Here is a 27,837-nt window from a genome sequence, read left to right on the forward strand (position 1 = left end):
CTTTTCGCATTTAATTTTTTGCAATTTCGTTTAAAACAATGCATACTATATACCTAGGTATTACATGAAATAAAGTATCATAATAAATGTTTTGGGTGTAATGTGTTCATGCATTGAAGTATTGTATAGTCTTGCGTGTAATGCTTGAATGAAATTATTTAAAAACGCTCACGAATTATTCCTCAACCTAATATTTACTTGAAGACGCTACACCTTTCAACATTTTGCTATTGTTCTGACAATTACAAGACTACAAGCAGCAGTAACTGCGTGTTCATTGCTTATTAAATAAATGTAATAAACAGACTACGCTGTCAGTACCCTATTTTTTTAACATGTTTCTATCGGCTTTGCTAAAGAAAATGGAAATTGATTTTAAAAAAAGCCTAGTTAAATGTTTAAGTTTTGAAATACTAAACTAGTCACTCCGTGGGACAGCGATTAATCTTCGGATTTACGTCGATAAAATCAGGGGTTCTAGTCCTCTCAGTGAATCGCAACATATAACCCGACGTGGATTTATTAAAAGAAAATTCACACAGCTAAACTAGTAATATACAGTTGTTGAATATTTTTAATCATTTTAGGAAATATTTGTTCTAAAATAATTTAATCTCAACTGTCAATGATGTTTGTTGAGGGGAAAACCTACTAAAAATGTGATTATACGTTATATGCTAATGTGTTTTTGTTTCAAGCAACATAAACTTATTGGCGTTATGGTAGACTATTCGTGCTGGTGTGTTGTGATTAATTAAGGATGATACTTTTATTTAAAAAAATCACTAATATTAAAATAAATTGGGAGTAGTAAATAAAAAAGGGGAGCAGATATACAGACTTGAACTATCACTACTATTTTTCACGTTATCATTTTTACCTGGTATCAAATAAAGAAACCTTTATCAATGTGTTTGATGTGAATTATTTTGATTCGTAAGGGTAGAGTGAAATATTTATTGATAAATAATAGGTTTTGATTATAATAATTCAAGATGTTTATTTTGAACGTGATTTTCATAATTAATTATGCTTGTCTTTATTATTTAAAATGTGATTTTATTATAAAGCAATGATTTAGAAGCTTTCGTTTACAGTTTGAAATAATCTTTTATTGAGGAGTGAGATTTAAAAATGGCAACATATTTCGTGTTTAAGAAAATTAACGTTGATTGGCTCGTGCCCAAACGTTAATATCTTTAAGGAAGGGCCTAGTAATAAAATCTTACGATGGGAATAATCTGACGTGTATGACTTATTTTAAACATATAAAAATGGTTAGTTTATTATCATGATATATAACTATAACCATTCATGACCTACTTGTATAAAATATACAAATATAACGCTATTATATCTTTCAATTTCATTCCTAATAATGACTTTGAAACCTGTAGAATCGAGTTTTGTTCTTCAGTTACAAATTAATCTGAATTAAAATGTTTTGGTGTCTATTTTAACGTGTTATCATCCTAAATCAACATGAGCGTAAAGTACCGCCTCCCAGTGGCTCAGCGGTATGTCTGCCGACTTACAACGCTATAAACCGGGTTTCGATACAGATGGGCATAGCACAGATAGCCCATTGTGTAGCTTTGTGTTTAATTCAAAACAACAACTTAAAGTACCTACCAGTAATATATCCTGTTTTAAACGTCTGGTTCTTTGAAAAATAAATCGACAATGAAACAAAATAATTTGTATATACATATGAAGTAATAGCATGATAGAAGAATATCTTGATTATTTTTTTGCTCTATGCTTAAGTCTTTTACACATAACACCACCACAGCTGTAAGTATGAAGGCTTATAACACTAAAACGCAAGTTTCAATACTCGTGGTGAACACAGCACAGATAGCCTATTGTATAGCTTTGCGCTTAACTGCAGACAAACAAAAACATAAGTTCTGATGAAATATTATATACCAACGTGTGTCGTTATATCATAATATTTGAAATATTAACTGATATTTCTTTAGGCTATTTCGTTTATGTAAATGGATTAAATTGTGGCACGAAGGTAAATTAAGTTTAATATTAAACCTGCAAAAATTGGAATATTGTAACGAAGGTGTCCAACAGTAGCGAAGGAAAAGATAGATGCTATGCATTTTATGATATATCTTATCCTGTGTAGATAAAGTATTGAGACTCGATACCTACGTAAAGGAATCAAGAAGTTGCGAATTCAACCTACAGAGTACGTAAGGCTAATACAAATTATTAAATTAATGGCTCCAAACCGGAAACATGAAGTTGACGCAGTTACATCTACAATAAAACCTTATAAGGTAGAAATATACAATAATTTAGATAAATCGACGTAGTGTAAAGGTACTGACGTCAACAGTCGTTTTTTAATTAATTATTTGACTGCACTATTATGTAAATACTAATGAATTTCTATTTTTGACAAATATATTTGGTGTTATTTGATAGAGGGCGTTACTTTTATTGTTTATAATGAAACACATGTTGAGATGGGATTACCATTGAATGACGTGAACCTTGAGGGAAGTGAAGGCAGTCGGGGTGGAGTTGATAAATTCTGTCGCACCAGGAAACAGGCTTACCCGTACATTCGTTAAAGACGCCAATGCCAGAAAGTGTGTTCGACATTTTCTTTGTACGGGATTTTCAGGTCAGACATTTTGTCTTGTATTATTTTTCCTGATTTATTGTTTATTAAGTATAAATCAGTTATTGTTGTAAGTAACTTGTAAATTTGCTTTTTCAACCTGTTTCTACATTGCCAAGTGCCATTGTTTGTATATCGACGTGTTGACCTTATCTCGAGCTCAGCCTGTTTCACTTTTACGATATTTAATAAAGCTAAGTGCGTGGATTACGTTAAACTTCACGGCGACGTTAATACAAGATTACGATTAAAATTTGTATTTCCGTTAATGTTGTTTAACAGTGGGAGTTTGTTATATTACACAATCGCCTTACGGTTTAACAATGTTGAATTCTGCGAACAACAGCAATTTGTAATTTCAAATTAGTCATTCCTTCTTGAAATTGTATTCATGGAGTTAGACTTAATACCGATTTTCGGTCTCAATAGTTGAGTGTATGAAATTATCTGTGTTGAAATTCTTGCTGTTTGCATTGTTTTCAGGCATGACTGTTCAAGGTTCGGCTATAATTGTATATTGTTAATATTAATAAAATAGTTTAACAACTTTTTTTACTTTTAACCCGTGTTTGAGCTTCATGTTTCTTTAGCTCGCTTGTAAGGAGAACGTATTTATCTCGGTAGTTGAAATTAGTTTGTTCTTGTTTAGCTGCTAAAAATTTAACATTTTAAATTAACTGGTTAATAGCACTCAGCTAGAGACGTAATCTACGTTGGTAAGTAATAGTATCAGTATTATAATTTTAGTTTCAATCGATGTATATGAACTATGAAATACTTTACACTTACTGAGTGGATTGACTTGAAAATTTCAATACTCTTATAAATAGTTAAGAAGTAAGTGTAATGAAATGCAGAGGGTGTGATAGCTGCCAGGATTAGATTATATTTAAGGTATTATGACTGATTTGTTTGTTTGTAATTAATATTCAAGAGGTTTAGACAGATGAAAGTACTTCTTTTTAGGCCTTTACTACTCTTTCATATCTTGCTTACTTTTGGATAAGTTGTCCTATTAGATGAGGAAATTAGCGGATAGAGTAGTTTATAGTTAGGGTAAAGGTTGCTTTGGAGGGGGAATGATAATGACCGTGCTACGTTTACAAAAGTGCAAAATAATAAGATAGTTAGGACTAGAAATAAGTTTTTAGTTAGCATTCAAGTACCAGTCTAATAGACTCTAACTTTTGGTCATCTGAAAATTAAAATCAAGAGGACTAAGAGATTTACATCTCTGGGGACTCTTCCATTGAGTGTATACTGATAAAGTTATTTGTTGTGAGAACCACAAATATATCAGGAATAGAATCTGCTTGTTAGGTGCTGAAGTATAAACATTTATAATGTGCCTTGACAGCTCAATTACTAGTACCAAAGAATGTTCTTTTTGTTATGTGTAAAAGCACATGATGTTGAAAATTGTAAATTGGGAGACCTGCTGAAAAAGTTAAATGATCTTTTGGGTTTTGATGGGTAGAAGTAATGCATGTGGCCCTTTCAGAAGTGTTTCTGTGGGCTAAATGCAGAGATAAGTTACTTAGCAGAATCCAAGGCTTAATTAAAAATTGTGTATGTTTAGAGCAACAGGTAAGCTTGTTGGCTCTGTGAGCTCTGTTTTTCAGGTGTAAAGGTGAATTACTTGCCAATGATGGGTTCCATTTTAGCAGGCTACATAGTAGCATGTTTAAAGAAGTTCTAAGTATATTTATTGAAGGTAGTTAAACTAGTGAAGGAGTTTAGAAAATTGAGAATAAACAAATTGATAGGATAAATTTGGGCAGCAAAAAGTTTGGAAATTTGACCTGAACCATGTAGATATGAGGTAGTGAGTAGAAAGATTAAGAGGGTAGATTTTGATAAAACACCAAGGCCAGACTAGATTTTCTCGAAGGTTTTTTTTTTTTTTTAAAGTGAAAGATCAAATAATGAAGTCTCATTTTAGGTTGGTCATGGACAGATGGCAGATGACCGTCTTACTTCTACGTTAGGAAACGTATTATAGACTGATAAAATGAGCTTTACAAAAACATCTAATACGACATGATCAAAATGATGTGAACTTTGCAATCAAATCTTGTTCTACCCCAACCCACAGCAATGTGATTTTGTTGGCATGTTATCAAATGCTTGTTGAAATTACAAGTACACAGAGTGGTTGGATAGAAGAAAACAAGATTATTGAAAAAGACCAATCAAACTAAACCTTTGTTACTAGGGGAGTGTCTCTTGGACTAATGTTTTTGCTTTGGTATTTATAGGGACATAATTAATGTTTCTGATGGTAATCTCTTTGGTATTTTAGCTGTATTGAGATATTACTGAATGATTTGAATCATTTAGTGCTTTGAGACTATAATCAATGAACTTTTAATAATAAATCTAAGGTAAAACATTGTTATTTGAATCAGAAATTTAACATAAGATCTGGAACATGTTTATTAGAATAACTGAATAGAATTGGCATGTTGGTGGACAAGTCAGTCAAACCAGTACGTACTGTGTGCTAGCTGTAAAGCTACAATCTTAATTCTTGGTTATGTTTACTGATTACAAATCAAAAAAAGGTAAATATTTCTCTTTCAGATCATAAGTTTGGCCACGTGTGGTTTGTTTTATTTTTATTAATGTTTCTGGTCTCCTTTTCTATGAATAGGATAATGAATTACTGGAAAGGGTTAAGTGAAGGGTAACCAAGATGATTCTGGGGATAGAAGTTATCTTAAAAATATGTTAAAATCTGTTAAATTTATTTAAAGGTAATAGGTTTAAAAAAAATGGTAGGATATAGTAATCTTATCTTAGTAGATTATTTGCAGGACCAACAGGATGAGTGATTTCCTTATTCCATATTTTGAAAAATATAATAATGTTTAACTTTTATACTTTTACAAAAATTAGTGTAAAAGAACAGGTTTGAGTAACCAAACAGTACCCTCTTGTTTATATATTATGTTATTTAAGTAAAACGAAACATGTATATTAGTTTGTTTATAAACAAAAACAAGCAAAAAGAAATATAAATTAAAAAACAAAAAATGCTGCACTAATTGAAATGATCCCAGGGTACAAGCTATAATGTGGGATATAAAATGTACCCTAATGGTTGGAGATGAATGATGAAGTAGGATGCACATTGCAGTGGGGATACACCATCTGTCGGTATTAATCTCCATTTGCCAGTCTCTCGTAAAGGAGTAAAATAAAGGAATAACAATAGAAATTGGGAGAGTGAGATGTGGGTGTTCAAGCTCACAATGTCCTACATCTATAATACCCTTCACTGCCTGCAGACAGTTGTGGGAAGATGACTGTTCTCCAAAGTGAAAAAGAAATTAATTGAAAAATAAGATATTGTCATTTGTGTTGAAGTTGAATAAACTTACCTGTTGAAGTTAGCATTCGAACCCCCATTATGGTAGAAAGATGCTAATTGGTAGCCCAGTGAACGAATTATACTAGTATGAAGGGGTCCAATCTAGTTACCTAAATTAACTAGTACAACTTCCAACCACCACCCATTTATTAAGTCTACTGTAACTATCATGTTCTAAACAAGCCTTTATGTGGTAAGGTGTACATCCGTATAAAGTGGTGCTAATTTGTTAAATTACCTTATTTATGACTAAAAATAGTTTAGAAATTTTTAGTAAAATTTCTTTAAAGTTAAACTATTCTGTAACAAATATAAAAATGTATTAAAGTTTCTTCATTAAGTCCATTAACTATTAATTTTTGTGTCAGTATTTCAACATTACTGGTAAAATATTGTAATTTATTACAAATTTTATATCTAAATAAGTGAAGTTTTTATAATGTTTATATCGGAAGGGTTGATACATTACTATTAAGAGAGGGTAAGCTATATATTAGAAAGGCAATATATTTATTGATGTCCTTATCAATTATTTTAATTTCTTAAATAATGTATTTCTGTATTAAATATTGAAGTATCTTCAATTTCTAATTCTACTGGTTAAATATTGTTAATATTTATTTCAGGATTATTTATATTAATTAAATTGTCTATATATCTATAAATATCTGGATTTGTGTAATTTTCAATAAATCTATTCTCATGTTTAGAAAAGATATGAATTTGCTATACAAGTAGAATAGTTAATTCCTATTGGAACTCCTGCTTCTTGTTTAAAAACTTTAATTGAAAAATATATAGTTATTATAAATACAGAAATGTAATACATTTTTTATGTTTTTGGAGCTTTTCTTCCCTTTCTATAAAAATAACAGAACTGTTCTCTTAATGAATTTTAAACAAAGATTAAATCTATTAATGGAACTGCAGTGTACAATGTGGTGAAATTAAATGTTTCAATATTTGTTCAGTTTTTTTAAGATATTTTAAAATATTTTCTGTGTATACGTAGTTACAAAATTAAATTCAGACTGGTTTATTATTATTAATTTAAAGAATGAACTAGCCAACCTGACTTCAATATTACATTATTAAATTTCTAAATTTTCATGTTATTAGCTAATATTTGTTGTGTACTTTAGATGTTTTGTAATAATATACTAAATTAGAAAGATATTGGAACATCTTCCCCAGCTGTGAATAATGGACTTTAAACCTACATGTGAAATGTGTTTCATACATTTTATAAAAGAAGTTGCAAATGTGCACCTGAAGTGAATGTCCCATAATATAATAAGCTAGGAACTCTGTGAAAGATGATATATTTATTGGATGCAGTATTAGTTCTGTGTATGTGAATCATTTCCAACTGTTTCAAATAATACTAGTTTGTCTAAAATGGCCATTCAGTGTCTAGAACAAACTTTTAAAAGATGTTATGAGGTAAAATTATACAATTATGGATGCAGTTTATAAGTTATTTATATAATTGTTTTATGTTGCACTTAAGAGTCAAAGCAAGGGTAAGTGAATTGGGAGAACCATGAATTTTGTAATCAAGATGAGTCAGGCTGTAGTTTGTCATGTTAGTGTTTTAAAATTAAAAAACTGTTATTCCAACATGTCAGCAATATACTTTTGCATGAGACATTTTTAGTGTTTTTTTCATTCAAACCAATATTTGTTTTTTTGAATGTGTTCAAACGTAATTGTAATACAAGTTATTTTAGAAAATTAAATATGCAATTAATTTTCTAGATAAATATTTAGAAGGGTACTTTTACTATTCTAAACAATTATGGTTGTGAAGAAATCTTCAAATAAGTTTATGGGTAACAAACAAAATTATTACAAGTTTAATGCATGATATGATAATAATAAGGTAACATCATTATGGTATAATATTATGGTTTCCTAACAGAATTTAAAAAAGTAAATGTAATTCTGTGGCAAACATCCACTGTGGTCTTTGCAGCTGTTGTAATGTAGTACTGTGTACCATGATCATACACTCAGGTGGAAGCTTTATAAATGAACATTGGTGTAACTGGCTTATACTCTTGGGTAGCTCAATAGTAGAGCAGTGGTTGTGTTAACCACAAGTCCCAGTTTTAAAACCTTATCAGTCCATTGCATTTGTATCTATTAAACTGGTAAAAACATTTTTTTTCTCCATTACTCATTCTATCTGTCTCTGAATTTATTAGCCTGAAAGTGGTTAGTCTTTATAAAATAATTCAAGTAGAATGTCCAGACTTTTTTAAATGAAGATTTTTTTTAAGCTGGTGTATCTAAAAATATTCTTATATCTGGATTAAAATATTTCATCAAATTGTGACAATACATTTTTAGTTTCCCAAAACATAGTTAACTCATCTTATCCACAGATGAGTGCCTCCTATATCTATCAAATACTCCAGAATTGGAATTTATTCAGGAATGTTTTGGATTAATTTTATATATAGAATCATAAAGTAGAAGCTTTAATTTGGAGTTCACATTGATGTACTCCAAACTAAAACATTAGTACTTATGAATTTCCTGTTGTTGTTGTTTGAATATTACATAATGCTCATAATGTCCTTTAGAAGAAAGTCAAAATAGTTTTGAAAAAATAACACTAATTTGAACCTTTATAACTTTAGTAAAAGTGTGGCTGAAATCAATACAGCTAATCATTGTTTCTGAACCATGGCTGTCATGGTATTATGTTGTTGCCTGTACCTCAACATTCAGAAATCATAGGTTGTTGACCTATCATACAATGAAAAATCCTCTTCCTTTTCTGTTCTTCCCAGTATAAAACCCAATTTGGCAGCAACTTGTATCAAGGTCAGAACAAAGTGAGAAAACCTTAACTTGGTGATATTTTGCCAGATGAAAAGATTTGTGAAAACTATCTACCATAATTATAGTCATATTGAAGTTTTCTTTAAAGCCTGTGGAAGCTTTTATATATATATATTCCATTTCAATAGTAAGGCAGTATGCTAAAAATGTCAGATTATAAAATCAATGTAACCGATAACAAAGATACATTTCTAGGTGCCTCTAGTGGAAGATATTTCACAATGAAATTCTGATTTCCCTAACTTTTAATACATGCAAATATTGCATGTTTTATTACTTATTTAACATAAGTTTTCAAGTTGCAACTTATTCTGTCCTTGTGGGTGTTTTTTCTTTTACAGTTCTGATTTTGTTTTGAATGAATGACAATTTGCAGATTGTGCATGGGTTTTTCAAAACATAAGTAGGCCCTTTCTTAACAACTGATACTACAGCACATCATATGAAAACTTAAGTCTTGAAGTTTTACTTTCAATCTTTCTATTTTTAACACTGTCAGCAAAACTTTTTAAATTTATTATGACAGACATGTTACCAGTTATCATTTAAAAGGGAAAACAAGATGGTTGTTTCCATGTGGAAAGTTATGTGAACTTCATTAATAATAATAAAAAAAATATTTATGTACAAAATGTGTATTTTCTGAATTGGTGGGGCATTGTATAACTGTTGCTCCAACTTAATAGTAATTATCCAATTCTAAGCATGTTGGGGGTTAAAAGCAAACTTGTAAGAACATTCATATTAATGTGTAGTTTGATATTTATTGTGATTTTCTACTGTGCTCATTATAGGTTAGCAACTTTCTCTACATAGCCTTATGTCAGCTTCTCCAATGCCTTCTCACAACCTACGTCCTTATACACCCACAGACCCCATAAGCCCTTCTGTGGTTAACTCTCACATAAACTCAAGTAGTTACAGCCTAAGGGAAATACCAAGAAGAAGATCACATCAAGGTTTGTATCTGTGAAGTGTATGCTTATTAATCATTTTGTTGATTTATTGAACATGGTTGAAGATATGGGGAAAACTTGTGTTTTGTAGTATGAAAAGGGGGAGAGAAATTTCTTTGTTAGTCGTTTACTTTAAAGATCGAGGAACTTTTTCAAAATTCTGTTTTTGAGGATGCTTTTCAGAGTAAACATCTTGCCTCTAGTTCTTAAGACTTTGATTTTAACTATTTTTTATAAACCTTTTCCATGTTGCCAAAACTAATTCATTAGTAAGATTGTTATAATCTATCCATCATCCTCTTCCCCTGTTTCTGTTTTCAACAAGGGGTTGAGGGATGATCGGGGAAATTATAGGCCTATTTGCATACCTTATCAATTTGAAGAAAAAAAAAAATCTTAAAGGTTATTTAAATCTACATCTTGTAACCTAGTTTTATCAAAGGTTATCTTGCCCTAACAATAATTCTGAAATTGATAAGGCTTTGAGGCCACCCAAAATGTAATGTATATCTTGACTTTTAGAAAACCTTTAGTGAGGTATCCAATAGATTATTAATCAGTAAACTTGTGGTGTTGGTGGAAAAAATTTTAGTGGAGAGGAGATTGACATGACAATAGAAATAAATGAGGATAAACAAGGCTTTGTTGTTTTTCCAATATATTAAAACTAGGCCAGAATATGGAAGACAATTTATATTGTAAGAAATGTAAAACTTGTATACATTGAAAATAGAAATTTAAGAAGGACTACTTGTATGAAAACAGACTTGATGTTGTACTAAAAAAGAGAAATTTGGGTTGATTGTTGATAAATTCTTTAACTTTTTGTTGTGGTGGAAAGAACAAATGCACATACATTTTTTAGATCTGTTTGTAGGAACTTTAAATACTGTTTCTTCCCTGAATTAAATTCAAAACTGTATAAATTCAGTGTTGAGGTATTGGTTGGAGTACTCGTGTAAAGTTTTAGTTTAATTATTGCAGGAACTTCATCAACATACTGGAACAAGCAACTAGAGATACATATTTGACAAAACTATGAAACAAGTCTTAAAATATTAAGATTGTCTCTTCATGTAGAAGTAGACAGTGTGATTTAAATGTTCATAATTATTGGGAGTTTGGAAATGTACCTACTGGTACAATAATTGAGTGTGGAAATGGAATGTTCGGTAATGTGACCGTTAGTGCAACCGTTTTTATTGGCAAAATTATTTTCCAATTAGTTACAAACTTCAAAAAATCTGAATGGGTTGCTTTAAGATTTTTTTTAGACTATTGTACGTTGGAAATATAGAGGTGAAGGAATGCATTTAATTTTATCTTAATGTTTTACTTTGGTATTAAGGCTTGTGGCTCTGTCATCTCTGCTCTCTCATGTACAATATGGCCAATACATATTCTAATAATGAAAAATATATAATAATAAAAGACCCTAGCTGTGTGTGTTTGTGTGACTGCCATAGCTCAGAGAGGAAACAAACTAGACTTGAATATTTGTGCACCTACTGGGGGAAAAAGAGTTTGAGGGGTGCAAACATGTGTATCAGTTTTTGACTCGATGTTGACCAATAATTTTGCCCTGTAGCCTTTAATCCTTTTGCTGTAGGCTGTTCAAAGGGTGTATGTCATGACATTTTAGTTATTTCAAGATGTTTATTAAATAGCTTTGTTATTATTTATACCAAAGAAATTCACATCAAAACAAAGGTTATATTTCAGATTTTAATTTGTTTGAATTTCTCAATTTAAAATTAAATATATTGTGTTGCATAGTACTTTCTGTTGTGTTTTTGTCCCATTTTATAATTAATTATGCCTACCATGTAACATGTGCAGTTGTTAATGAATTATAAATTCAAATTGGAGATATTGACAAGTTATAATTAAAAATAAGAATCTCCTAACTCTTATTTGTGGAGATATGATTATATTTAGCCAATCTAGTAGTTTGGCTCCTCCAACTATTCCATTCTTTCAAAAACTTCTAATCTAATCCCTGCCTACTTTTAATTTTTAATAGTTTATAACCAGTAAAAACATCAGTTAGTTTTGCATGTAAATCTTTGTGAACATCTTGAAAGAGAATTTGTAATTTCACCAAAACAAGTGAAAAAGACAGTTGTGTGCCCTTTGGTCTCTTATTTTACATAAAAATACATTTTGGGAAATTTCTGTTGTCTTCCTTATTTGGACCAACAGTACAAGATTTATTGCAAATTACTAAGAAAACATCTGAAGCTCAATCTGGTTTTGTCAAATTTTCTCATCTCTGATCTCTTCATGAAAACCCAAGTCTTAGATCTAAATATTAATACTTTTATACACCTTTTATTGCACAGACACTGAATGTTAGTGTTTATACCAACTCTTTTAATATGTTGTATAGCTCTGTGGATTTATTAGTTGTTCTAATCTTTCTTGCATCTAATTCCAGAACAATCAAATGCATCTAATTTGAATGTTTGCAGCAATACCTGGACAAGAACCACAGAAGTGAGTTACCTTATATTCAGTGTATCTGAAATTGCATGTTATAGTTTGCATTCTAGCATGTATAGAATAAGACAAGACATGGGCATATTAATATGCTCTTCAAGATATTCCAATGTAGTAATAATCTTATTTAACAGTATCTATAAGAAATTAATAATTTAGAAAGGGGCCATTCATTATATATTATCCTTATTGATTTATATATGTTTTTAATAAACATTTGTGCAAAAAGCAAGAATGCACAATGAAAAGAAACAAACTAAATTCATCTAGTAATATTAGACAAACCTGGTAATATTTAGCTTATTTACAACAAATTTAGTTTCAAGAGGTTGAACATCCATTGCTCTGGGTTTTTATTGATTTACACTTTTCTGTAATAAGTTTTTTTTGTTTTGTTTTCCCCTTAATTTTACATTTCTAAGAAATTGCTGGAACTTGTTAAAACTTTAAATGTCTGTATACCCCCAACTGAAAACTTGTTCAGCCACTGCACATTTTTATCCCCTGATTTGTTTATTCATTGGTAATTTCATAAAAGGGTATCTACAATGTAGATGGCACCACATTCTTTGGTTACTTCTTTCTTCCCATAACAGCTTTACCATAACAATTTTACCATAAAATATTATTTATTTATTAAAGAATACTGTTTATATAGTTTCTGTGTTGCAGGTTTTTGTAATGATGGAAATTATTGCCTTTAATTTGAATAATGGTTCATTGCAGAAAAATGTTTACCTAGAGATCATGGTTGTTTTATTTATTCATAATTGTGGGTACTGTATTCAAGCCACTGTTATATATTTTAAAATAATAAAAGTAGATATAATAAACATTATTAAAAAAAAAAATTCTGTCCATGAAAATAGCATTAAAAAAAGAATTGGCCATACCAATTTTCTTGTTTGTCTCTAGCCTAACACTTCATATGGATGAAATTTGCCCTTGTAATTTCTGTCTCACATTTACCATCTTCAGTTATTAGTTACCCAACTTGTATGTGACTACTTGATTAACACATGTTATCTTCTGATAGTACACCCTGTCAAAAGCATTCTCATAATTGGTCTTGCTCCTTTACAGGTATTTGTCAAAGATAAATCTAAGATTCAGTATTCCTTTTATATACCTGGCTTAAACCCTGACTCGGTGTCATTTCTTTTTCTTTAAAATGGTCAATTTTCTCTTTATAGTGATACCCCACATACTCATTAAATTAAATAATTATGCTTGTCAGCCAAATCTAGAGATGTTAGCTAATTAATGAAAGTGTAATTTTTCCTGTTTTCATACTAACTCATCACTAATTTAACTGTTTTGAGATGAATGATGACAAATGTTTTCTTTCTTTTTTTTTACTTAGTGTCTTAGTCCAGTCAGAAAACAGCAACGTTTAATGCACAACACACCAGAAAGTCCTCCTTCATTGACAACTCAGATGCTTGACTCTCGTGAACATGCTAGTTTCTCTGTAAGAGACAGAAATGGACGCAGACATGGAACTTCACAGCGTCGGACGATGGCTCCAGGGAGAAATGGAACATCACAAAATAGAGCTAGGTACGATTATTTTGTTTCTGTCTCTTATATTTGAAAATTAATCCTTAATTGTATTAAATAAACTAAGTTATTGTGACTCATGTCAGAGTTTATCATTTCATGTTAATTGACAGAACCGACTTTACAACACCTTGCGTTTAGAGTAAAGAAATGATATGGCGTTACAGGGATAATGAAGAAATCATAAGATGTGCATTTAGTAGATTGTAGGAGTTATGCAATTTGCAAATGGTATGGTGAACAAAGTATTTCTACTCTTTATATAAACATTTCATTCCAATTTGTTCAGGTGGGCCTGAACTTGTAAACCATGCTAGGTGTTAGTTTTTGATGCATTTATTAAAGAAACTTGTTTAGTTCTAAGATTTCCCTAGTGATATGTATTAAGTCTTATTGCTTCATCCTTAATTTTGCTTTTCTCATCTCGTAATCTGAAGTTTTTTAAATTTTTCATATTAATGCAAGTCTTTAAAATAATTTAGTTCATGATACAAACTGTTTTGACCCATCACCCCCCCCCCAACAATATTGTAAGAAGTATAAGGAATCTAATACACATGTTGGAATTTGTTTGGCAAACAAAATATCACTTAAGATGTGTGATAATTTTCTTAGCTCGCTGATACATCATGGTCGACACCCTTGTAAGATAGCAGGGCATCACAATCCTTACCAGGAACAGTCAGCTAGTTCATCTTTGGAACCAGAGTTCATTCCCAATCCACAGGAGGGAATTTTGCCACAGCCTCCACCTTCTCACTCACAGGTACACTACACCCAGGGAGGAATGGTGTTTGGTGTAACTCAGGTAAGCCCAAGAGATGGCAGTAGATGCATGTTTCTTCTAGTCTGTTAATCCAAAATTTAATAATGATTATACATAGGAGGTATACATACCTTGTGTAGCTTTGTGGAAAGGTTAGTAATAACTCAAGATGAAATGGAAACCTTTTAAGTGCTGCTTGTCTTGGGGGGGATAACATATTTTTCATGTCCTGTAAGACCCCTTCTTGGTAGCTTAGCAACTACGTGCATCAAAGAAGGTCTACTGATTGAGACAAAGTTGATAGTTAAGACTTAACATTTTATTATAAATGAGTGAAATGTTTTGTAATGCACAGTTAATTCTTCATTGCTAATGTTTGGGAACATGGTATATATGGATGTACGTTAGTACAAATTAAGTAAATGACCTTCAAAAACATTGGAGATTATTCAGAATTACTCAAAATTTAGACATCATTAACAATGTTTTCTGAAATGTTAAATTTTTTTATTTTAACTATCATAAAGTAATTGGTTAAAGAAATGCTTTAAAAATAACTCGTAACTTTGTCCTTCATTTCATTACAGAAAAAAAATCATTAATGCATAGCTGGTTATACCAGTTTATCTGTAAATTAATTGTTTTCTCATTGTTTTGAGTTAATTAGCCAAATATGGTATTATATTATAATGATTTTTAATTTTGTCCACAGTGGCTGTGTATCCTTAAACAATTGAATCTCTGCTATAGATTTAGGCTGTGAGCGTTTTTACTTTATCTCAACAAATTTAATCGTACAACTATAATTTCTGAGAAAAATCAAATAAATTGAGGGTGTGTTTTTAACATTTTTTTCATACGTCCATTTCTGATACAAATTAGAGGCATGTAAGAATGGTAATGCCATTTCGGAACTATCTTGTTTTTCACAAACAATTACCCAAGGGGTCTTTTAATTTGGGTCAGATAATGAGACAAATGATTCTATTAAATGCTTTTTATACTTGCAATATAGTTAATTTATTGTTTGTTTGAATACCAAAAACTAGTGAAGTATTTGATACCATTAGGTCAAAAAAATTGGTGATTATAAATAAACCTGAAATGTTTTTTTTAATATTTTTGAAACTAAAATTGACAACTTCAGAGAAATGTAAAAAAAAAAAAAAAAAAAATTGTAGTGTTTGTAACTTTTATCACAAATTTAGGCCTCATGGTTTCTAACACTTTGCTGGTTTTCAGCATTTGAGTTGTAACTTGTAAAGTAATTGTTCGAAATGTATCTTAAACTGATTAAAACATGGGTGAAAATTTGTGATTTAAAAAAAAGAATACATTAAATAACAATATAATTTGGTACATTGAATAATGTTAACATAGTTTTGTACAAATCTTGTTAACAGATATGTTTTTATGTTGTGGTTTTTCTGACTTAAAGCTAACTATTTATCTTATCTTGAAAATAAGAATGAAAAAATAATCATTTTGGTAGCATTAATTAAGAATGACTGACTGATTTATGAGACAAACAACAGATTACAACATTTGTAATTAGTCTGTCATAAAAACCAAGGTAATAAAAGTATGTTAATAGAGATTATTATAAAGTATCTTTGGGTTCATTTTCACTTCAAGTAAGAGAGAATAATATAGAATTAGCTGTTTAATAAATAAATGATATACATTTTTTAAATATTTTTAAAACTTTGAATTATGACTGAAGTCTATAGGTTTCCCCTGCCCTTTTAAATACATTTTTCTGAACTATTCATGTCCCAAATTACTTGTGTGCTGTGAAGTTTTTGCTAATAAGGTCCTTCCATAACCTTTAAATTGCAAAAAAATAAATGTGTGAACAAAAATATTGCAATTAGAGTTCCCTGTGTAGTGTCAACTGGTATTTGCTTGTTGATGAAGTTGAGATTTGGGTGAGATATATATTCAATGAATGCGTGAAAATATCATTGTATCTTGACTACTGATGAATAAACCACTTTAACCAGTGTTTTTATAGTCAAGTTTTGCAGAATTTTCATTTATTTTTTTTAGCCAAGTCCACAGCAAGAGGCACATCAACTTGGCGTATGGACTCCATTTGTTGCAGTCAACAGAACAAACCATGAAAACTTTGGAAGTCCAATCACCTGCTATCTACAACCAGAGCCACAGCCTCTTCCATCTCGTGCTCCAGTAACCCAGCCTCTTCTGTTATTGTCAGCTGCACCAAGTGTCCAAGCACCCTTGACTTGTCCAATAGAACAGTTTCAGCAACCCATAACGTCTCAGGTATGTAAAGCAGTTGGAAAGAACAGAATTGTTGATGTATCTTTTTGATTTAAAAGAAGGAAAAAGAATTTTACTGTTGTTATTACAAATGAAGTTAAAATAGCTTCTTCTCTGTGTTGTTTTATTTATCACAATGATGATATAAAAGTATGTAATCCACAAGAAGTAAAATTAGTTTGAGTCTTTGTCATCTGAGTTTGTTTTGGTTTGTTAAAATTATATTTTAGTATTTGGATAACATGCCTGTCACTAGGTGTTTAATTTTGCTTTAAACTTCAAAATTTTACCATTTTTAATAAACCTAGGGACATATCTCAAGACCTCCAGTAACTTTGCCTTCACCTCATTTCACTATGTCAACGTATCATCACACAGCAACTGGTCGTGTGCCTTCACCTGTTTCTATTGCTACCCCTTCAGCACATCTTCTTCCTAACCTTGGATCTGTTGTGGCTCAGCACCAAACTGATGTCCTCTGTTTAGTAGGTTCTTTTGTTGTTGCTCTTTTTTTATGACAATATTTTTCAGCACAGTAAACTAGATCCATTGAATCAACTGATATGTTGATGTTGAGCACTGAAGCTGTTTTAGGACCTTCAGAATTAAACATTTAATTGTTATGAAACAAACATACAGGATGCACTACATCACCTGTACATACTTTACTTTTGTATAAAGTATTACTAGCTCTTGTTATAATAGATATATAAAGAGTTTCCTAAAATTACCAAGTCTTATTTTGTAGCAACCATTTCATCAACCAAGCAATGTGAGCCAAACCCAACAGTGGAGAAATGCATCAGTTTATCCACCATCCCACTCGGAACTTGTTCGTCAAGTGATGTAAGCACATCCCATTGTTTTAATAGTAATATTATAATGTATGAAAGCCATGATTTTTTGCTTAAGTTTCTTACTTAAATACTTTTAAGTAAATCATCCTATAGCAGCTAGGTTTTTTGTGTACAAACAATAATAACCTGTTTTATTGTACCTTTTTAAAACGTTTTTATTAAGTTCTTGTGCTTGCTAACTAAAACTGTTCACCTTTCTACAGGTTAATCCTCAGTAACCCTTTACCAACTTTACCTCTGAACATCACTGATCCAGAGTCTTCAGAAGTGGAAAATTATGAAGCTTTATTAAATCTGGCTGAGCGACTGGGAGAAACTAAGCCTAAAGGACTTGAAAAATCTGGTATTTCTGTTTTTATAAATGTTCAGTATTGTGAACGAATTATTAGTATGTGTTTTCTTGGTAGAGAGAGAGGTGTGTGTGTGCTTGTTGTAGCAAAGACACAAGGCTATCTGCTGAGCCCACAGAGGGGAAACAAACCCCTGATTTTAGCGTTGTAAGTCCATAGACTTGCCACTGTACTAGTGGGGACTTTTTTGGTAGATTTTTTTTAAATGTTTGTTAGTTTTTTTGTTAATTTTGATAGTTTCTATAAAAAGGGATAACTTATTGTTTATATATTTATTATAATAATAATTTCTTGAGCAATAAATGTAATAATTTAGTATGTGATTGAAGAACTAGGAAAGTTAAAAGCAGAGAACGGTGTTTCGACCTTCCTAGGTCATCTTCAGGTTAACAAAGACTTTACAACTGACTGTTGCTGGGCACGTGTCTTACGGACAAGAGTGTAAATGGATACGGAATTGTAGGGGGTGTTGCAGATAGATGTTGGGTCATTAATTTGTATTAATATAATACAAATGTAATATAAAGGTATTCCTTTATATTAGTTTAATTTTGGTTTTAGTTGTTGTATAAGTAGGACTTCTTTGTTTTAGTTAATATCATAATTTTGTGTAATTAGCCCTGCATACACAATAGAAATGTATTTAAGGACGGCTAATATGGGTATTTAACACTTTCACCAAGCAGAGAATGTTTCGACCTGAAGATGAGAAGGTTGAAATGTTGTTCTCTACCTAATTTTGGTAAAAGTATTAATACTCCTACCAGATGTCCCGAGATACATTTTTACTCGAAGTGAGTCTCTCGTCATCATGAATTATTCACAAAGAAAATGTGTATAATCTACGTTCAATTTCAAACTACTGCTGTCTATTTTAGTTTGAAAATAAGTCCAATGTAAGCCTAAAATAATAATTTTCTTTGACAATCAATTTAATGATTGTTTTCATGTTTGCTCTTCACCCAAAAAATTTTAGAAGAATGAACCAATCATTTAAACAACTAATAATAATAATAATAATAATAATTATTATTATTATTATTATTTCTTAACTTGTCCTGGCACATTTCGTGCTTAAGTTTCATCATATTTACAGTTGAATATGACATTTAATTGGTTAATCAACTCTGATCCTGGTGTTTTTAAAAAAAAAATACTCCTATTATTGGCCCTTTTCACAAGTGTAGAGAAGATAAATAATTCTGTTTATAATGTTTAGTCTTTCTCTATAACTTCAACCTTTAAAGTGAATACAAAAGATTTACTATCGTTTTGTTTTTTTCTATTTCATAACAGAAATAGACCAGCTTCCATCTTATCGTTATAGTTCCAGTTCCCACGAGACTGATCAGACAACTTGTGTTGTCTGTATGTGTGACTTTGAACCTCGCCAGCTTATAAGAATCCTACCTTGCAATCACGAATTTCATTCTCGATGTGTTAATAAATGGCTTAAGGTAATTGTTTTTTTTTCATTCTTTCACAGAAAAAAATGTTTAGTATTAATTATTATGATAATATCTGTAGATATTTTTCAAATAATAGCTTATTATTCACAGCTACATTTATTGTAAATAAGCTTTTAAGGAACTTTTCACAAATGTGTCATTTAGGACTAACTCTTGGAGTTTCATAATAAGCAACAGTCAGTTGTGACATTAGTAAACTATCTTTTGAGAAGTGGTCTTTTAAAACTAGTTTTGTGGTTTTAACTTGGAGGGTGCTCACTTTCTTATCGAGTTGTGTATAAAACTAGAAACAAGCAAAAATACAAGTTTTTAATCAAGTTCTGAAAACGTTTATTTTTATATAAAAATGTGATGGAAGTTTTACACTGAAAAAACCCAACTGCACTTTTGTTGGTGTCCCATCATATAAATTAAGTGTTTTTAACACAAGTTCTCTTCCAAAGAGAATTGGAAATATTTTTAATGCATGAATAGTCAAGGTATTAGAACCTGAGACAACTTCATAAATTCTTTATTCTACCTTAAGAATAACGACAGTTTTTTTATTTGAAAATTCAGAAGTAAAATGGGGCATGCATACAATTTAAAAAAAAAAAAAAAAGCTAAGCCTGAACTGTAACAAGAAACTTTCAGACTCAGCAACATAACTTCAAATCTTCTAATACAGTACTATAACCTTGACACAATAAATAGAATGGAAAACAAGAAAGGACCAACTAACTTTAACTGTTTTGGTAATAGTACACTTTTGAATTGTCTCGTTAATTAAACTCGCAACAGTTCTGAGTTTTCAACAGTATCTAACATGTTATCTATGTTCTTGAGTGTCTTGCTTATCAGTTTTGAAGTATCTTTTTCTGCAATGCTTTTATTTGCTACCAGGTGGAAATATTACAATTTGATTTGATACCTGGAACCATGAAAAAGAAGGGAAACACCAAGAATAAGCAGGAATAATATTTTATATCCTACTTTGCTAAGTGTACCTTAAGATATTCAAACACCATAAAGTCAGAATGGCAGTTAGAGACCACAACACGCTGACCCTAATTAGTATACATCTAAAGACAAAAAGGATAGAAAACAAATGATAACATTCATAACTCGTTCTGTTCAAGTATTCAAATACATAGGAAAAGCAAAATGAGCAAGAGAAGTTAGAATTCAGGAGCATAGACCTAAAGGTCTAAGTCTGATCTGCCTTTAGTACTTCACTGTGCAAGAAAGAGACCATTAGAATAATACCAAAAAGGAGAAAAACAAACTTCAATCTATTTAACTCACTCAGTCAATCTAGTACAGAAGTCTGCAAAACTTAAAAGCATTAACCCTTCCATTATAGGTTAAGTAGAATTCCCCCAGCACATAACCACATAGGTAATTCTATGACTTGTGATAATGTATACATATCTTTACAAACTTTTGCAGGTTATTGGTAAACATTAAAAGACTTCCATACACAAAATATCAAGTTGTTTAATTAAGTATTAAGATTTTCTTGTAATATTCTTCATTTCAAGATGTTGACTATCCAACATGCAAAATAATTTTAAGATTAAAAATACCCTTACAGATCAAAATATTTTCAAACTTCACATGCAAAAATCTTTCATCTCCATATAATTATCAAATATGTCTGTAAACACAAACAAACTTATTTTCACTACTGTATCAATACAGATTGATTTGACCAACTTCATAACTTCCATTTAAGGAAATACTTTTTTCCTAGAATGACGACAAATTATGACGCCAATGTTTAGTCTAAATAGCTCAAATGTCATAACATAATACATTTATATACATATTTTATTATTTTTCATTACTTTTGACCTTTCAGCATTACCTGGCTAACATCATAGAAGTTGCAATGACATGGCACACATAAGCTCATGTTACCATATCCAACAGTTTAATTCTGGCTTTTACAAAATTACACATCTTGTATGTGTTCTAATCAGCCAGTGTTTGGCAATAATCACACTTTAGTTATAATACCTTGTATGTGAAGATGTTAGTAATTAGTCAGTTCTTAAATTTTAGTTATTTTCCTTAAAATGTAGAACAGTAAATAGACAAGTATGGAAAATTATATCTTCTGTTTACGAGCTTTGTACTCATTTGCTGCCTATCAGAGATTGTTAAGCCTTATAAAATCTTTCACGTGGAGAAGGTTAAGTGAAATAATTTTCTTAGCTTTTATGTCTATTTAAAATAACAAAAACAAAAATCAACTTATATTAATACCATAACTAAGCTGTATTGGCATCTAAAAAAAAAATGAAATAACACTTCTTCGAACCTCCTTGAAGACTGCAGTAGAATAGAAATGTGAAATACAAATGAATCAATTATTACTCTAATTTATTTAGGATACTAACCATGGTAACAATAATAATTTCATTTTTATTAGTGTTTTCAGCATTTGCTACAATGACTTGTAGAAATGAAAAGCACCTCCCAAGCCAAAGAGCTCTGTAAATATTATATTAACTAATCTTCAGTTTGCAGTTGTTTAACTTTTGTATCGAGACTTGAAACTATTCGTATTGGAAATTTAGGACTTACCTTATCATAAAAATAAAACATCTTATTAAAATTGGAGTCATAAAATATAAGTTGTTTTCAGTGGTCTTTGTATCTTAATTTTTTATCAATAATTAAAAAAAAAAACAGCTTAAATGACTGTTCCTTTACCATGGACCATTTTCATCATGTACAAAAACAGTTTTTCATAACTCCAGCCCTTTTTATGGATGCGTACTCAAGTTTTTGTAAAGAAAATGTTTGTTAGTCTTAAGTGAAAACTTGGAAGTAAATATTTAAGTCCACATACTTTGACACAGTTGTTGTTTGTTAATACTTTTGAGATTAACTTTAAGGTGTATACCTACTGTATAGTGTAATCTATGTATAGATAGAAAAGCAATTACAATAACGGGCAGTTTAAATCAATACAATTAAACAAAGTATTATAATTAAATGATTATAAGGATATATCGTACAATATTCTTTTGAAAACTGAACAACCTAAAATGATACACACAAAAAATGAAACTTACAAGAAATATTAACCCGGTTATTCAGAAAAATACTTCATTATTTAATTAAAGAAGAAAGTTAATTATATTTTTAAATTCTCTTTTCAGACTAATGGAACTTGTCCAATCTGTAGAGGCAATGCTGCAGTTGGTGGACATCAATGCAGCAAATAAATTTGAAGTCTTTGTAATGAGTGTTCAATAACCCAGTCTTGGTGACCATTAATAATGTGGTTTTGTGCTCTACATATATAAAATTGAGTACATTTTTGTCTTGCTTTTTTTTCTAATTTTTATTTTTGCTTGAAAGCAGCTTCACTAGACTTAGTCTAATAAATTTAATTTTTGGAACTGTATAGTTTAATGTTTATAATTGCCAAAATAATATAAAATGAACATTTTTTTTTTCCACAAAAACAGTTGACTTTTTTTTTTTAAATAATATCTACTTCCTATGAACATGACTTCAAACCCAAATCAACAGTGTGTGTGTGTGTGTGTGTGTGTGTGTGTGTGAGAGAGAGAGAGAGAGAGAGTCATTCCATTTTGTTTTGTAGAAATCATCAGTACTTTTGATCTTAGCTAGGCCTAATTTTCACTAAAACTTTGTAGATATGAATAATACACTAAAATAGCCACATGTCATCCAATGAATTCATTAATTTGAAAGATCATGCTCTGTTTTTAAGACCATGTTAACTGTCATACATTGGCCTAATAAGGCATTCTGTATAATTATAGAACTTAGCATAATGTTCTTTGTTTGCTGTTTGAACAGAATGCTTAAAGTTTTGATTCAGATTATTGAAAGTTAATTGTTTTTGTGAAAGAATTCCAGGTTCTTTAAATTAATATATTTGTTTCTTTATCGACTTTGCTATTAAGCAGAACAGGATGCTTCTTTGCACAGTCCTATATGTGTTCTACTTTATTTTGCTAGAAGAGGATCTTTAGTTAGGCTTAAGAAAATTTATTATAATGTTCTTTCAAGGTAAATGTATGCAGCATATTCTACTTGTTAATGTGTTTTCATGGATATCACCTGCCATTTTATTTTGAAAGAAGCCATAGGTCCTCTCTTACTCTAACATGTTTAAGCCTTTAATATTTTATCTCAAGTTTTTGTGGCTAATTAGTCACATTGTTTTCTGTATGATTTCTTAAGCTTATTAATAAATAATTACTCCCCCTAATTTTCCAGAATGTTGGGTGTTCAAAAAATGTTATTGATGTCTTGATTGGACTGATAGGTATGTTTTTAAAAACCCACTTTCAGTTTATGTTGCTCTCACTACAAATACACACATTTTAAAGTACAACAGAAAGTATAATTTTAAACCCTCTCAAAGTCCTGTTTGCTGTGTGATTTAGGAGTTTTAACTGTTCTCCGTAGTAATGATAAAAACCCTCTAAAAACTTTAATAAAGATACTACTTTTAGAATAACTAAGATAACTAATTGTAACTGTGAGTTAAGTTACTGTGGCCAGTCCATCTAGTAGTCTGGAACAAATTGAATATTTTTGTAGTTGCTCATTCTTTGTTTTGAAATATGATGATAAAAGTTCTTTTGTCTACATGTATGTTTATTTCTTGTTGTAGCCCTTTTTGATTTGTTAATAAACAAAAACGTTTTGTACTATAGCTTCTGATGCCATCATCCTGAAGATAATTTTGTTGGTTTTTTTTTGTAAAGAGAGGCTGCTGATTTTCAGTAATGGTATCCATTGTTCTATATTTAAATTTGCTTAATTTTAAAGATTATAACAGAAAATATAAGAATACATAAACAGTTCTACTTGAATATTTGTAATCCCTTCAATGTTGGCTCATTTTCAGTTTTGGAAAAGTAAAAGTAACCTCGCTCAAAAACAGGTATCTGCTCTGTATCTTGGTGTTTCTTATCCTGACTGTCCTAGTGTTATGACAAGAATGGAGTTTGTAGACTACCAGACCCAGCTCATCAGTCTTGTTAGCAACTGAGCCATTTCAAAAAATGTGATTTAAAAAAAATAAAATATTTTATGTTCTAAAACATTTTCATTGAGTATATATTGTTCTTGTACTTTGAGTTTCAAACTATTAGATCAGATCATTTGGTTCTTTTTTTGTGTTATAGGGAAACGGCATAATTCACATTCTTAAGCTAAAAAATATAAAAGTTGTATTCTTTATAGGATAAAAAAAACTAGTCAGTTTAACTAATCTCATTGTAACAGGGAAAGGAAATTTGAGGAACAAGGTTAACATGCCTCTGTTTTAACTAGTGTCCAGAATATATTTCATGTGGATTATCAAGGTACAAATAGTAGCTCCACATCTCGTCCTACTATTAACATCTGCTAAGAATGAGCTTTAAACAGGAATTGCTAAAAGAGGTGTTGTTTGACTCTAGCATTAGTTTTCCATCTCTGTTAATCCACAGAATGCAAGTTTGTATAATTTTTCCTGCATTATACCCTTTACCAAGTGCACAAAACCACAACAGGGGGAGAATCTCCTAATATACTTTACAAATAATTTACAAAAGTACTAAAATACTGGATTGTAGAAGATCAAGAAATACAAACGTTAGAGGAAACCAGACTTTCTGTCTCACCTTTTCTTTGTTGAGGTACTGTGCTTGTGGCAAAGAGCATCCAGCCACATCTTTTCTGAAAAAATGTCAAATTTTAAAAATCTTTGTTAGGTTTTTATATACCATTTCTCCCACAGCTTATCACTTGTTTGTGTCTTTTTAGCAATAGTAATTCTGCAGATGTAAAAGTTTCTAAACTTGGACTAATTTCTTAGTTTCTTGGACGTTTTGAAACTTTAAAGCTATAATATTTCATGATTTGACACTGTTTTGTTCTTGTAAGGATTATTGTATCATTGTGAAAGTACAAAATATTTTTGATTAATAATTTTGTACAGAATTGATTGTAAAAAAAAAAAAAAAAAAAAACAACCTATTAAATATAAAACTGTTTTGAGTGGTTTCCATAAACCGAAGTTAAGGGTAAATGAAATGTAATAATTTATATTTATAACATCCAGTGCTTTAAGATACAAAAAAGTAAAGAGAGGCAGTGTTTCTAATGAAAGTAACAAATACGCAAATATTTCAACATAGTTGCCTGTTTTATGAATGAAGTACCTTCACAAATGGGCATATTTGATGTAAATGGTAGTTTTATAGTATGTCTTGTTTGAATTGTAATGTTGAGGAAAAAACTGTACTATTGAATTTGAAATGTATAGAAATGTTTAAATACATATTTTAAATCATGCAGAAAATTGTATGGAATCTGGTAGAATGTTTTTTTTCCCATTAAATACAATAACGTTTTATTTCTGTAAAATGTATAATTTGAGTTCATAGTGTATCTGCTCTTTAATTATTGTATATCTTAAGTAGAAAGGAGGGAAAGGAAGGGGGCTTCTACAAATGTCACAAACGTTTCATGAAATTGATTTTTCTTTTATTTTGTATGATGTGAAAGGTATTTTAAGACAATGTTTCATGATTTGTTATTTGTTTCATATTGCGAAGTATGGCTTTTGTACATGTGCTTGTTACCAACGTAAAAGATAACCTGTACGTGCTGAGTTGTTATTATTATATCTTCAAAACTCTTAGGACTAAATGATTTATCTCAAATGAACTTTTTTTTTCCTCGAGGTTTCTGTTTTTGTGCAACAGATTAGGCTTCGTATGTATGTGTGTGTATATATACACACACTTTTTTAAAAAAATATTCATGGACAAATATTTCATTTTGGTACTGGTTCACATTTTTGGGGATTTTCTGCACCATAAAACTTAATGTTTTTCGGATGATTTTTACTTGACATAGTTTCGGTTTAATAAAGTTAAAGGTTTTATTCGAAGACAATTATAACCATAATGTAAATGTTACTGGGTTTGTCAGTGACGAAGTATAGTTACCATACACTGTCCCAAAATAAACTGACACAAACTTTTTAAGAAAAGCTATCCAATTAAAAGAATATTTAGTAATGAATGAACTTATGCAATTTAAGTATGATTAATCTTCGGAGAAGTATTATTAAACGATGTGACTGTCTCTGCAGAACTTGTGTAATTATTTCAATTTTCATTGTTTTTTGTTTTTTTTTAAGTTAAACAACCATTATTAGAATCAATAAAATGTTCTTAACTATGTGTTGTTGAATTGTGTTATTCTGTATATAAAACAAGGTTAGCCGATTGTGTTTTTGTTTTCACACAAGAGCTTATGTAAATCGCCTTTTATTTGTTGCTGAATATTTTATTCATGTAGGCAGACGATTTCGTGTTACAGGCACTCTTATGACGTGTTTTGTGTGTGTGTGTGTGTGTGTGTGTGTTTTGTTTCTTGCTTTATAAATCTGTCAGTGTTTGCGTGTCCACCTAAGGTAGTTCATGTAGTAACTACATAGCCTCAGTCTTCAAGGAAGTATCTTTGTGATTGGTGTAAATCTGTAAACGTAGTTAGTTCACTGTTGTATTCCATGTGTGAGCACCAGTGAAGAACAACCTGCTTGTTGTTCACGTTTGTTGGGTCAGTCTACTACTGATTGAGCGTGTGTTATGAACTAGAATTGTCAGTAACTTTGTTTAGGCCTAAGCATGATATACAGATGAAAAACAACGTATATCGAATACTTACGAGTGACCGTCAAACGCAGAGAACTATGTTCAAACTTTTCTGAGTAAACCTTTTGAGTCGTAATTAACCTCTAGTAAAATTTTGTACCACTAGAAAAAAGAATTGTTTTTACGATGTAAACTTATTAAATTTATGGATCATCCAGAAAAGACGTTGTAACTTACTAGTGATTGTTTGGTTTTGGTAGATTATTCGCTATACGTTTTACGCATGTATTTGCCCTTTCATTCCAACGTAAGTAATTTATCTTCAAAATAAAGTTATGTAAAGTGTATCTACTGAATGCCGTTTATACGGGATTTAGACAGTAATTAGAAAAAATTTGGAAAGAAAATGGTTCACAGTAGTAAGCTTGAAGGCTTTTAACACTAAAATTATAGGTTTCATACCAACAGTATACGTATCCCATTATATTGTCGCTGGAGAAAAGAAATCGATCATGCAGTTTCAGCCGTGGAGGAATTTTTTTTAACGTGACGGTTAACCCTCACTACTTGGTTGGTAAAGGAGCACACCGAGAGATGGCGTTTGCCACCTG

The 27,837-nt window shown here is 30.5% G+C and overlaps 1 protein-coding gene across 3 annotated transcripts; it reads left to right on the top strand.

Moving 5' to 3' along the window:
• The first annotated feature begins 2,477 nt into the window (after positions 1-2,477).
• On the top strand, positions 2,478-26,812 carry LOC143257384 (uncharacterized). 3 transcript variants are annotated; one of them, XM_076515970.1, is made up of 11 exons: positions 2,478-2,644; positions 9,659-9,823; positions 12,258-12,316; positions 13,683-13,879; positions 14,495-14,687; positions 16,695-16,931; positions 17,237-17,413; positions 17,677-17,774; positions 17,989-18,128; positions 19,432-19,592; positions 22,754-26,812. In XM_076515970.1, the coding sequence occupies exons 2-11, from the start codon at positions 9,685-9,687 to the stop codon at positions 22,817-22,819; spliced, it is 1,467 nt and encodes a 488-aa protein (XP_076372085.1). In that variant the 5' UTR covers positions 2,478-2,644; positions 9,659-9,684; the 3' UTR covers positions 22,820-26,812. The 3 variants fall into 3 exon arrangements, 2 of the variants coding, with proteins under 2 accessions (XP_076372085.1, XP_076372086.1); XR_013031831.1 differs by having other exon boundaries at positions 2,484-2,644; positions 19,463-19,592; positions 22,754-23,838; XM_076515971.1 differs by lacking the exon at positions 2,478-2,644 and adding an exon at positions 3,004-3,139.
• The last annotated feature ends 1,025 nt before the right edge of the window (positions 26,813-27,837 follow it).

The sequence above is a fragment of the Tachypleus tridentatus genome, chromosome 7 (genome assembly GCF_004210375.1).
Source record: "Tachypleus tridentatus isolate NWPU-2018 chromosome 7, ASM421037v1, whole genome shotgun sequence".
NCBI lineage: Eukaryota > Metazoa > Arthropoda > Merostomata > Xiphosura > Limulidae > Tachypleus > Tachypleus tridentatus.